Raw genomic sequence first — 12977 nt, 5'->3', positions numbered from 1 at the left:
AAAATGCCCCCAAAAGTCTGCCGGTACCTCAGTAACTACTTCGCTCAGAGAAGCTGTCAATCACAGCTGTCAATCATGACGTAACACTCCAGCATTTTATAGCATTAAATAACTAACTAAGGCCAAACTTATTTCAAAGAACAAACACTTAACCTTACATCATCGTGATAAAAACTACCTAAAATGACAGAAAACATCTTTGGAAAAAAAATATTTGAAGTATAATTTGATTGTTTAGTTTGCCTTACGTCCAATTAGACTAAATGGAGAGCACGGGTTTACGACCTATACTGGGGTCAACCAAATGGGGGCGATCAAGAAGCTTTGGCTCAATTTTCAGGACATGCGGCACGCTTGGTTCATACCAAGGGGGTAATCCATCAGCCGGAAACCGAAGCTTCCCCGGGTGCCGCCATTGGCTGACAAGCCATCACCTGCTGTTAGCATTCCATTGACTCCCATTCATTTTGACGTCACTTTGACAGCGAATAACTAAAGAAACATGACAATGTACAAAAGGCTCCATTACCTTGTATCTTACGTTATGGCCCCGTAGAAGAGTTTTTGTAAAAATAGGCTAACGATTGCGTCATAACCACGCGACTCTCTGTCGCACAGTCCAGAAATTACCGTATAGACGGGCGAAGAAGCTCGCAAGCAATCGGGGGGACGTGGAGGCATAAAGTCTGATAAAGTCAAGGGAGAAGCCCATAGAGAGTGATGAAGTTGATCCTGCTGCTAGCTCATGGACAGCTAATACTCATGCTCTCCGTCTCTGCGAGATTCGGAAGGGAATTATTCAGATTTCTCTCGGCACAGCTACTAGAAGACTTACAACTGTCAGACAGGTTGCTCACGTCACATCTACGTCGTCAAGCTCAGTTTGAGCCTGCGCAGTTCGGTCAGCCATCAGGAAGTGAGTGCTTAGTTCTAATGATGTCACTTTTCTCCGTTGAAGTCTATGTGGTCGCTGTGTCCATTTTATATAATGTCTATGGTTCATACCAAGCGGCAACCTCCCTGTCCCCTGTCTTGAAGCCAACACCGATGTGAATTAAACTGCAATTCATACATTTGTACAACGTTTGGTGCAAAATGAAAATTTTATTATATAATTTAAATTTGGCATTTCATACAATAATTTTAATATGTAAATTGAATACATATTTTAAAGTTTTATAAGTTGCAAAATAAAAAAATTTGTATTACAGAAATTATTAGATAAGACTGTGGCAAAATTATAATTTATATGTTATTTTTCTTAATTCCATTTACATCTTTAAAGTGAATTTTACTGCAGACCTTATAGAGATAAAAATAATAAAGTGTTTAAAATAGTAGGCTACATGTGTTAAACAAATTATTGTAAAAATTATTTTTAATTGGGGTTAAAACGATTGAAGACAAAAGTTAATCATTTTAGCATGAAAATGCAGCTTAATTTGCTGGCATTTATCAGATATCTGAAAAGGAGGAGACATAGCGATGATGTGAGTAATAATACATCTCTGATCTGTTTTACTCAGTTGGAATACAGTGAATCAATTAATTAATTACCTTAATTATTATTTGTGGAACAGATAAGGTGCTATATGGAATAATATTCCAGACTGTACAAAAAAAAAGTATCGGTTACATACAGTATGTTACCCTAGTTCCCTGAATAGGGAACGGGACGCTGCGTTGAAACGCTGTGGGAACGCCCCTGCGTGATTGCGTCATGAAGCACGTATGGAATCAGTCCAATGGTGAGACGGAACGTCATAGGCGGGTGACGCCATCGACCAGGAAACTATAAAGAGCTCCTGAATCATAACAGCACTAGCTTCTGATTGGCTGAAGCAAGTTGATCACGGGCATGCCGGGAGTATGGCAGGGTGACGCAGAATCTCGTTCCCTCTTCAGGGAACTAGGGCTACATACGGAACCAACGTAACTCAAGCTGTGTCTAAACACTGTGGGAACGCTAATGCCCACATCGCCATAAGAGCAAATGTCCGTCCGTGTGAAGTCAGAGCGCACATTCAGACGAAAGCACCTGCACCACTGGAGTGGAGCTGAAGTCAAGATCGTAGAACCTCACGAATGTGTGCGGTGAGAACCACCCTGCCGCATCACAAACATCATGTAGGGAAACTCCTGACAATAAAGCTTTAGAAACAGCCATACTCCTAGTCGAGTGATATGCTCTCCACACCAGGAAGTGAATAATCTCCACTTCAAGGCATATAACTCCCTCTTGGATGGAGATCTGGAGTTGAGGATGGTCTCCACAACCTCAGTTGAGAGACCTGAACTTATGAGCTGGGCTCCCTCAGGGGCCAAGTCCACAGTTTCCACAGTTCTGAGCGGGGGTGAAGGATCGTCCCACTCGCCTGAGAGAGTAGGTCCCTCCTGATCGGAATATCCAGAGGAGAGCCGTCGAAGATAGACACTAGGTCTGCAAACCATACTCGGGCCAGCCAGAACGCCCTTTCCAGAACTACTTGGAGCAAAGCACTCGGTCACACCTGCACCATAGTGTCCAACCCCAGAGGGGCTGGATGGCTGAGAGAGAACCACAGTGGACATTGTGATGTTTCCTTGGAAGCAAACAGGTCGACCTCAGCATGACCGAAGATCTTCCATAGAAGCTCCACCACCTCAGGGTGGAGTCTCCATTCCCCGGGCCTCGGCCCCTGCCTCGGGAGGAAGTGTTTCAGAGCCTGGAACACCGCCCACATTTCTAGACAATTTATATGCCACGATAGATGATGGTCCTGCCACAGACCTCGGACCCACCAACCCGTGAGGGAGGTATTCGTCGTTAACGTGACGCGACGACAGGGAGCTCCCAGCACGGGCCCTTGGGACAGGAACCAAGCGTCTTTTCACATGACAAAGGCACGAAGGCATCGTCGCGTAACCTTGATAATGTGGAGCAGCTTTTTGTTGTGATGGAGAACGACATCTCGATGCCTGATGCTCCGATTGTGCTAGAATCATCCAATCGTCGATATAGTTCAGTATATGAATGCCCTGGAGTCGCAGCGGAGCCAGAGCTGCCTCCATACACTTTGTGAACATGCGGGGTGACAAGGCTAGGCCGAACGTAAAAATACAATATTAGTAAGCTCTGCCCCCGAAAGCAAACCTCAGGAACTTCCTGTGTTGTGGAAGGATGGATACATGGAAGTACGCGTCCTTTGGATCTATCATGACAAACCAGTCCTCGGATCTTATTTGTGACACGATTTGCTTGAGAGTAGGGATGCACTGATACCATTTTTTCAAAACCGATCCGCTAGAAAAAATTCTGAGTATCGACCGATACGATCCGATACCAGCGCAGTTTTTTTTTTATTAAGTAGATAACTACTTAACTTCTATAACTCTGTGTTTAACAAACAAAAGAGTTGTTATCAGTTCAACACACAATCTACTTAATACAGACAACTTCATTATAAATACAGACAACTTCATTATAAAGAAAAACAACAAATCAAAAAATCATGTGATCATAATCTATGCCAAAAATGCTATTATAAACTAGCCTGGTTCTACCAGACTCTCGTGCATTTTATTTGTACAGAGAGTCTGTCCTCTCTCCATTGACGAGGGTTAACTTCCTTGAAAGCGGGTCCTCTGTTGAAGTTTAAAACTATTGGATCTGCCCAGAGCCACTCTGGATCTGCCTTAACCAATTGCTAATGTTTGGTCGTGACGTATGACGACTCAAACTAGCGCACAACCTCAACGTCATCGTTCTCAGCCACTCCTTCTGTTCACTGATTGGACCAGTAAAAAATTGACTGGAGAAAACCCAAGAATATACCACAATCCCAGACGTAGTACTGAAGGAAAATGTAAATTGAGCGGAAGTACGTAGGAGGGTGGAGCCAGGCTAATTATAAACTAGATTAGTGGATAATTCAGCAGTAGAATTTACTCTAGAAAAATCACGAGTGCACAATAATTTTATAAAATCTAAACATTTAGTGAAAAAAACATTATTTAGTGGGGAACAAATAAGAGACAATAAGTATAGTACTAAATCTGGTAAAATGTTACACATTGCTCTTTGTATTGTTGTAAAATACATTAATGAAAAACAAGATAAAAAAATCATACAATACATACATTCTATACTATAAAATTAGGATTTTTTTTTTAAATGTATAGCGCTGCTGTTTAATGAAACACACATATGTCCAAAACGGGCGGGATACTTTTCCGGAAGTGAAAAAAACACTGTAATTTCAAAAGCAGTTGAACGTGGCATTGTCATACTTGGTACGGCATCTTAAAATGTAACCATATTCTTGCCAGTGTAATGATATAATCCACATTTGACCAAAATCGAGTTTAAATGGACATACGTGCATATTTTACAGTAACGGTGGTTGATACGCGTTCTTCCGATCATTAATTAGAATGGCCAAGTCGCGTTTCATATTGACAGATGAATAGGCTACGCTCAGTTTATTAAATAACCTACGTCTCAGTTTATTAAATACGCTCAGTTTATTAAATGTCTCTTGCAAACTATGAAGGAACAATGAATCAATACACTGACATGGCAATGCTAGACAGATACTTTGTTTGCACAGTCCTACCGTTATTTAGTTCGTAAAAACTCCTCTCCACTCCTAGACGTACGTCTGGCGTCAGGGGGGAAACGTTTATCTCCATAAAGTTAGGCCTACTGTAAAGGAAAGTCATTGTCTCACCAGGCTATGTTTATTTGGCACTTTATTGCAGAAAAGAAAAAGATGAAACTTCATGAGACCAGCGCGGCGAGATGCCTCCACAGGGTGGGAGAAACGCGGCGTGATTGACAGCTTTGACAATAAATGGATATTCGTGAAAATCAGATGACATGAGTTTTACATTTCAGTTACTGTGCACGTAAAGAACAATTATTGTGCTCTGACTCTACTCCATTGTAGCACATGCGCATCACGTGTTCGGTCGATAGGTAAGCTTCCTTGTAGCTCAAACAGTAGAGCACCGGCGCCCGTCACGCCAAGATCAAGTATAATAATAGTAACATTGAATCATCTTGTTGAGAGTTTCATCGTGTTGACTGTCGAAAACCGAACTCGACGCGCTGTTTGAATGCTGAATGGAGAATGACTTGTGACTTGATTTACTGAGTCACCAAATAGGCCAGCAGGGGAAAGCGGGGAGTCCAGAAGGAACGATTTTTCTCTTTCTATCATTCCTGAAAGGCTAATTTAAAGATGTCTCTCCGTAGCCACCAGGGCTGCCATAGAACGGCCCACTGACTTGGCCGTCTCCTTGGTGGCACGGAGAGATAAAGCCTTCTGGCTTGGAGGGTAATGCCTGTGCTTTAAAGGATGGCTCGCAAGCGTCTCTTCAGCCCTGGGCATCGCCCCATAACCGATTTGTCTAGACCAGCGATTCCCAACCCCCGGTCCCCGGTCCCCGGTCCCCGGACCGGTGCCGGTCCGTGAACCCGTTTGTACCGGGCCTTGAAATATTACCAGAATTTAAAAAAAATATATATATATAGTAATTGTAATTTTTTTATTATTTTTTAAGTGCTATGACATGTCCAAAACATAAACGATAAATAAATCAAAATGTGTTTCTTTGAGCGACTTGCGATTGCTTAGCTTCTCATTGGTTCTGGAAATATGGTATCTGACCGGATTTTAAAGCACGGAGCACGTGAAGTGGCAGAGGTGGAGAGATGATCGGGTCCCAGCAAACTTCCATGGCCCATTTCATTGCGGACTGTGTAAAAGAAAGGGCGATGACCAACTCAAAAAGGAAAAGCAGGTCCAATCATAATACGATGCCTCATATATTAGATATGGATTTACGTCAACAGGCGATTCTGTGGCGCCAAATCCATTGTGTTGTTTGTGGTGAAATACTCTGCAATGAAGCCGTCAAAACAATCCGTGTCCTAACTACACGCAACACGCGATAAAATGCGTCTTTTCCATGTTAATCAGAGTTTTCGTCCTAACCACCCGCGCCGCGACGATTCTATTTTAGAAACTGTTTCTATTTTTCTGCGACGTCGCACTGGAACAACAAACACAAAGTGTGGGAATGATAATTTCAGGCACTGTTTATGTGCTTTATTTAATGTTAAAAGCATGTAATGTGTCTTAATGTTAAAAGCATGTAATGTGATTTTGGATATAGGCTAATTTGTAGCTGTAAAAGCAACAATGGATAATTTACCTCAGATCTTGAAATTAAACAGATGGAAACAACGTTCAAACTGTGAGCAAACAAGTTATTTGACAAAGATTGTTTTAGTAACTTAGTAGCCTATGTATTTGAATACTGTGTGGTGTAATATTTGTGAATTTGTTTATGTAGCTACTAGCTACTTATCCATTTTTTTTATCCCGCCTTTAATGTTCCGTCATGCCATTGGACTGATTCCATATGTGCTTCATGACGCAATCATGAAGGGGCGTTCCCACAGCGTTTCGACGCAGCTTGAGTTCCATTGAAAGGGAATTCAATTAGAGGACGCATATGTTGTGTGACATGATCCAAACGCAATTTAATTTGTGTTTCCATTTTCTTTTCTGTGCATCTAACGTATTTATTTCTTTATAATGTTGATAAAGTTCTCTATTATGTTTTTATATGTTACACAGACATTTTAATAGGTCTTAGTAACCCAGTTCTGGCAGCTTGAAAGAAGTCAGTACTGTAGTTTTATGGTTTTCTGCTCATTCAAAGCGATTAATATAAACTAGGATACTGTATTTTAAAGATAATTTTGTAAAATCCAAATAAGCATTACAGATTGTTGTTGGCAAGGGTTTAAATAACGTTTTCAATGCTTGTTCATTAAATAAACACATGGATACACATTTCAGATTGAGAAATGAGGATTTATTTAATATTTAAGAAAAGTGTACTTTTTGAGTTTTGTGCTTATGTCATTTCAGTGCACATTTGTGGTGGAAAATGCCATTACTTCAGCACAACACCCACCTGAAACATAAAATACACAGTATTAGTTAATTACATCTATTTTTTTCTACTTTTCCTTCGAACCTTCAAAAGAACGACGAAGAAGAAATTTAAACTATCACAGAATGTTTGATTACCTTGTCTGAGGATATTTCAGGGCATCTCCAGTTGTAGAGGTAATATTGCTTGTGTACCTCTCCCATTCTGAACTTAAGTGGCTCCAAAAAAGCTTTATTATCCATTACATCCATTGCAGAGAACACATCAAACCCCCTCTGAAAAGACAGAACAAGCTATACAATTAAAATAAGCATAATGACTCTATAGGTCAGGGTAGTTTGGATGTGACAGATGGGCAGTACATATCTTCATGCGAGGCACAATCAATATATTCAGCTGTATTGCGTTGATATGCCCTTTGACTTACTGCTTTACAGATGATAAGGGTGTCCTCCATTAGCTGCAGCAGAGGGGTGGCTTTACTTATGCAGTAGAGAACACAGGCTGCCTTCAGGCCTTTATGCACAGGGTGGTTCAGAGCCGTAGAGGGAAGAGTGTAGAAACTCACCATGTCAGTTACTGTACCGGTCATGCTCTGCATACAGACATATGAGTGGCATTAATGCAGCACATGACAGCTACCATATATGTCTGAATGAGAGAGTTGAAAGGTCCTTTTCATCATACTGACCTCCACAACATATGTGTCAATCACACCATCTTGAGGCAGAAGCCAGTGCTCAACATCCTCCAGGGTCAGAACAGGAGAGAGATGAAAAGCCTTTAGATGTTCTCTCAGAAGGGCCTGAACCACTAGCACATCCTGCACTGTCATGGGACGAAGGCTAGTAGTTTTTGTTGTCTGTTGTTATAGAAAATAAGGAGAGAGATTATTAGTGTTGTTAAAAGATGTACATACTTTCTCTCACATCTTCAAAAGAACTCCAAACAAAGACAATGCCACTATATGTGTTTATTTATTTTGGAAACGAAGCAATATGAAAATGAAATAAACCTATACAAATTGTTAAAAGTCAAAAGATTGGAGATCCACTGCTCTAAACTAGCCACAAATGCTTTTAATTTTTAATTTTTTTTTCAGACAGTTTGGGATTACTATGATTTTTGGAAAGATATTGATACTTCTATTCTTGTTAATCACTGTTTACACCTACTGCCTTATAGAGAAATTAATTTCAAATCATTCCATAACATTGTAAAACAACTTGTTTAACTACTTTAAAAAATATTCACTGACATAGTTCAATACTCAATGACAATCAGAATTTAAACTTATTGCAGGAGACATTAGGGACTCTGTAGGGCAGTCTGACCTCAGGAAGCCGATTTAGCTTGAGGGCACGCTGCAGGGTCATGTTACGAGTGAGAGAGAAGAAATTCAGGTCAATCAGCTTGCGTGGGTTCAGCGATCTGTGCCAGTACCTTTTAACAACCATAAAGAATAACATAATTTGGTTTTAAACAATAACACAAATAAACCAGCAGAGGTGGTCTGGGAGACTAAGAGAAATATCCTCACAATTTTCATCATACCTGCAGGTTGCAATAGGCTTTGGTAGGACCGCACTGGTGCTGTAGACTGCTTGAAATATACCCTGCCGATGGACACGTCTGGTGATCTCCTTGATTAGGACTGGTGCCACTCTTTTTGAGCGAAGTTTTTTGTGCACACACAGAAAGTTCACTTCCACCATCTTTAGCTCTCTGTGGAGCATATTTGTCATTTGTATCAACCAAAATTATTTTAATAATTTTAACCAACTGAAAAAAATTATTCACTTACGTGTCAAATACTTTCATAGTAGCAGGAATGGCATTTATGAATCCCACTAGTTTTTGACTGGAGTTTACTCTGACTCCACAGTGCCACTGTGATTGCCCTCCAGGGGGGCATAGAGCCCTGCAATAAGTGCAAAAACATAGAGAAATTATAAGATCAGTTGTTTGTGATCATATTGATGTAACTATTAAGAGATCAAACATACCAGAGCAGGAACTGTGAAGAGTAGTGCAGACGAAGTGTGTTGTCATCCTCCTCTGTGTAGTTTTCATTCAGCAAATCACAAAGTTCTCTCAGCTACAATTACATAGAGAAACATAAGGAGGGAACTGGTTACATGGTTGAAGATAAAGATAATCGTTCGTCTTTTACGGCAGTACCTGTAGTTCCCAATTGGTGCATGAGCAGAAATGCAAAAATCTATTTAAGCTATATCCTATTTGTGCGACGGTGTCATCAGACTGCTTTGTCTTAAAACAGGTATTTTGAGCAGGAGGATACCAAAGAGCAAAAACATAATAAACAGCGCCCTTGTAAAAAAATAAATGTTCTTAATTATATTGAATGTGCACTTACAATACTATTAAAATCTTAAGATTATATATAAAAAAACTGTACTTGCAGAATAAATGGCCACTTACGTGTACTTATAGGCCTACACTTTCATATGATTCTTCACTTAACACTTAAACTTTTAAAAAGAAAAAAAAAGAAGAAAAAAGGTCAAATTAAAAGTTTTACTTTACAGTACCATAAATACTTGTCACCTCATTCAGTAATACTATACTGTCACCATTGTCTATTTCAAAGACACTAAGTAATTATGAAATTACATTAAAAAGTTTACTAAAGTTCTTCTGAAGTGGGTCAAAAAAGCAATTTTAATTTCAACTAACTGCACTGAGTATAAATTTAAACTAATACATTTTCCTTTAATTTTAAATAACATGCATTCAGTGTCCGAAAACATTCAGTTTACACATATTCTTTTAAATTATATTACTTCTGTAATAATTACAGAGATAATATAATATTAAAGGTGCTCTAAGCGATCTCGCACGTTTTTTAGGGCAAAACATTTTTTTTTCACATGAACACATTGTAAAAAAACGCGGTCTCTGCTGAGAGCCCAAGCTCCACAAACAGCAGCAAAAACAAACTGAGCAATAAACAGAGCGACCTGCACCACGAAACATAACAAACTGTTCCAGCCAATAACCGACAAGAATGATGTGGGGTGGGGTTTGGGGGGTTGTTGTGTGGATGAGGAGGAGGGAGGGTCTAGCTAGCCTCCGTTTTGTTTGATAATAATTCAAACATCAACAAGAGGTTACGCCAACCGAGATCGCTTAGAGCACCTTTAATAATGAATAATTAGTAAGGGTAGTCCTTATCATTTATTTACTTTTGGTACTTTTTTTTTTTTTTTTTACTACAATTAAAAAGAGTACTTAAACTTATATTAGAGTAATATTTCATCAAGGCATCTATATTTTAGCTAAAGTGTACTTTGTCCATCCCTGGATTTCAATTACATTTTTGTTCAATAAATAACTTTCGATGGACTGAATATAGCACTTTCACAGACCTAATGGCCACCAAAGTGCTTTACATGTTGCCTCACATTCACCCATTCATACACCGACGGCAGTGTCAGCCATGCAAGGTGCCATCCAGCTCGTTGGGATCAGCTGGGGTTAGGTGTCTTGCTCATGGACTCCTCGGCACTTGGTCAGGTGGAACCAGGGATTGAACCACCAACCTTCCAGTTTATAGACAACCTACAAGAACCACTGAGCCACTCACCTGCTCCTGATTGTCCAGGTTGAGCGTGTCCCAAATGAATTCCTGTGGCAGTGAATACGACTCTTCTCGAACGCTGGGCATCTCTAACTTAATCGGTCCATATGATGTCACTTCCTCATCTAAAAGAGAATGAATGCCATTTGTAGAGCTGCACACAGGTAATGTTGTTTCTAGTTGTGCACAGTTTATTATACCTATCTTAGGGACTGGCTGGGTATCCCAAAAGCGGTATGTGTGCTTATAAGCCTCCAGTAGACTTTTAGGAGGCCCTTGACCAAAAGAAAACAGGTGCATGGCTTTTTGAATCTCCTGTTGCTTCTCCTCAGGAAGAGAGTCCAGCTGGAAACAAATTGAAGTTATTTGAAACAGGTAAATATACAGAAAAAAAATGATACACAAATAAAAAAAAAGATACATCGAGGCAGATTATTAGTTACCATTTCGAAAGGGTCCTGTGGCCCCTCTTTAGCCCATGTTTGGTCCTTGTGTTTCTTTGTCTTCTTCTTCTTGCCTTTGGCACCCCTGTTTTCCTCAGAGGCTAAGCTGTTTAAAATCAGTACATTTAAAAATAAAATAGAATTCAAAGAGAGAGAGAAAAATGACAATGAATAGATACAGCACTTACAGGCTTTTCTGCTTGTCCATGAAAGGGTTTTCAGGCATTGGAGCAGTGAAGTGATCATTCAGCTCTATAGTTGTGGGTGTTTGTGCTATAGGAGCTTATCTTAATGTGCTGTTAGGGCAGGAGGGAGACACCCAGCCTCCAATATGAGTATCTACCAATCAGCTGCCCTCCACACCCGCACATGATCACTTATCTCAGTGTAACACTTCAAGCTTGCTTTCAGAGCCACTAATAGTAAATTTTAAACCATTAGACTGCATAAGTAAGGGTAATGTGTTAAAATTCCTATAAACTTTTTTTCAAATAGATTTAATAGCCTCACTGGGGCAATACATGTTTCCCTTATCAATACTTTGATTAATTTTTTTGCTTTTTTTATCATAATAATAATAATAATAATAATACATTTTATTTGTAAGGCACTTTACATTTGACCCCAAATCTCAAAGTGCTACAGTGAAACATAATTAAAACATAATTAAAAATCGATACATTAGACAATAAAAACACAACATGTTAAAATGACGGGGCTAAAACAAGCATTAGCTGTTAAAATAAGCCTGTGTAAAAAGATGGGTTTTTAGTCCTTTTTTGAATGTGTCCACTGTTTGCGGGGCCCTGAGGTGGTCTGGGAGGGCATTCCACAGACAGGGAGCAGCGACTTGAAAGGCCCTGTCGCCCATTGTTTTGAGCCGTGTCCTGGGCATGACCAAACGGTGCTGTTGGCCTGACCGGGTTCTGGTTGATGAATTTGGAGTGAGCAACTCAGTGAGATAAGGGGGGGCCGCACCGTGCAGACAGTGATGAGTCTGAAGAAGGACCTTATATTCTATGCGGGACTGAATGGGTAGCCAGTGCAGTGAACGGAGGATGGGGGTGATGTGCTCATGTTTTCGCACCCCCATCAGGACCCTGGCAGCGCTGTTCTGAACATACTGGAGCTTTTGAAGGCTCATGGCAGGAATCCCGATGAGGAGTGCATTACAGTAATCCAGCCTGGAGGAGACAAAAGCATGGACGAGCTTCTCTGCAGCAAAAAGGGAGAGGGAGGGGCGCAGTTTGAAAATATTGCGTCGGTGAAAGAATGCCGTTTTGCAGATGGAGGTGACATGACTGTCGAAAGAAAGGTGGGGGTCAAATTTTACCCCTAGGTTAGTAACAGAGGAAGAGAGAGGAGTGGTGTGTCCAAAAAGTGAAACAGTGGTGATTGGAGAGGAGCGGAGTTGATGAACGGTTCCAGTTTGAATGGCCTCTGTTTTGGAGCCATTTAGCTGCAGGAAATTTTGACTCATCCACGCCTCTATCTCCTCCAGGCAGGAGTTAAGGCGTGCAGCCGTGGCAGAGGGGGAACTAGAGGGAGTGACTTGAAAATAGAGTTGTGTGTCGTCAGCATACCAATGGAAATTAAGTTCATGCCTGCTGACGACACGACCCAAGGGGAGCATGTAAATGGTGAAGAGGGTTGGACCGAGTACGGAGCCCTGGGGGACCCCACAGATGACAGTGTGGGGTCTAGATTTTTCATCCCCCAGAGCTACATACTCGGTTCTATCAGTAAGATAGGAGTGAAACCATTTCAGGACAGTACCTGAGAGACCTGTGTAGTGTTGAAGTCGGTGCAGGAGAATATGATGGTCTACAGTGTCAAACGCAGCAGAGAGGTCGAGAAAAATAAGGAGGGATGTGGAACCGGAATCAGAAGCCATCAGCAAATCGCTGGTGACTCTGATAAGAGCGGTTTCTGTGCTATGAGATGGACGAAAACCAGATTGAAATTTCTCATATAGCCTATTTGAT

At 40.7% G+C, this 12977-nt stretch overlaps 1 protein-coding gene across 1 annotated transcript; it reads right to left on the bottom strand.

The window, feature by feature from the left end:
- Window positions 1-6845: 6845 nt before the first annotated feature.
- On the bottom strand, window positions 6846-11298 carry nmt1b (N-myristoyltransferase 1b). The gene is made up of 12 exons (XM_079595430.1): window positions 11181-11298; window positions 10993-11098; window positions 10750-10894; window positions 10556-10674; window positions 8955-9046; window positions 8753-8869; window positions 8503-8673; window positions 8283-8391; window positions 7640-7810; window positions 7376-7543; window positions 7086-7223; window positions 6846-6969 (listed from the first exon to the last, which is right to left on the bottom strand). The coding sequence occupies exons 1-12, from the start codon at window positions 11216-11218 to the stop codon at window positions 6949-6951; spliced, it is 1395 nt and encodes a 464-aa protein (XP_079451556.1). The 5' UTR covers window positions 11219-11298; the 3' UTR covers window positions 6846-6948.
- Between the last annotated feature and the right edge of the window lie 1679 nt (window positions 11299-12977).

This window comes from Phoxinus phoxinus (assembly GCF_949152265.1).
Source record: "Phoxinus phoxinus genome assembly, chromosome: 21".
Classification (NCBI taxonomy): domain Eukaryota; kingdom Metazoa; phylum Chordata; class Actinopteri; order Cypriniformes; family Leuciscidae; genus Phoxinus; species Phoxinus phoxinus.
Note: the sequence above shows the minus strand (reverse complement) of the source record. Positions and strands in the feature narration are given on the sequence as shown.

Bases quoted from the DNA above. Each gene is read 5' to 3' on its own strand.
- nmt1b (XM_079595430.1), bottom strand. From the start codon at position 11,218: ATGCCTGAAAACCCTTTCATGGACAAGCAGAAAAGCCT. The intron at 7,811-8,282 runs GTCAGACTGCCC...CTATAACAACAG, and splicing joins AGCTAAATCGGCTTCCTGAG to ACAACAAAAACTACTAGCCT. The intron at 6,970-7,085 runs GTAATCAAACAT...TTTATGTTTCAG, and splicing joins CTGAAATATCCTCAGACAAG to GTGGGTGTTGTGCTGAAGTA.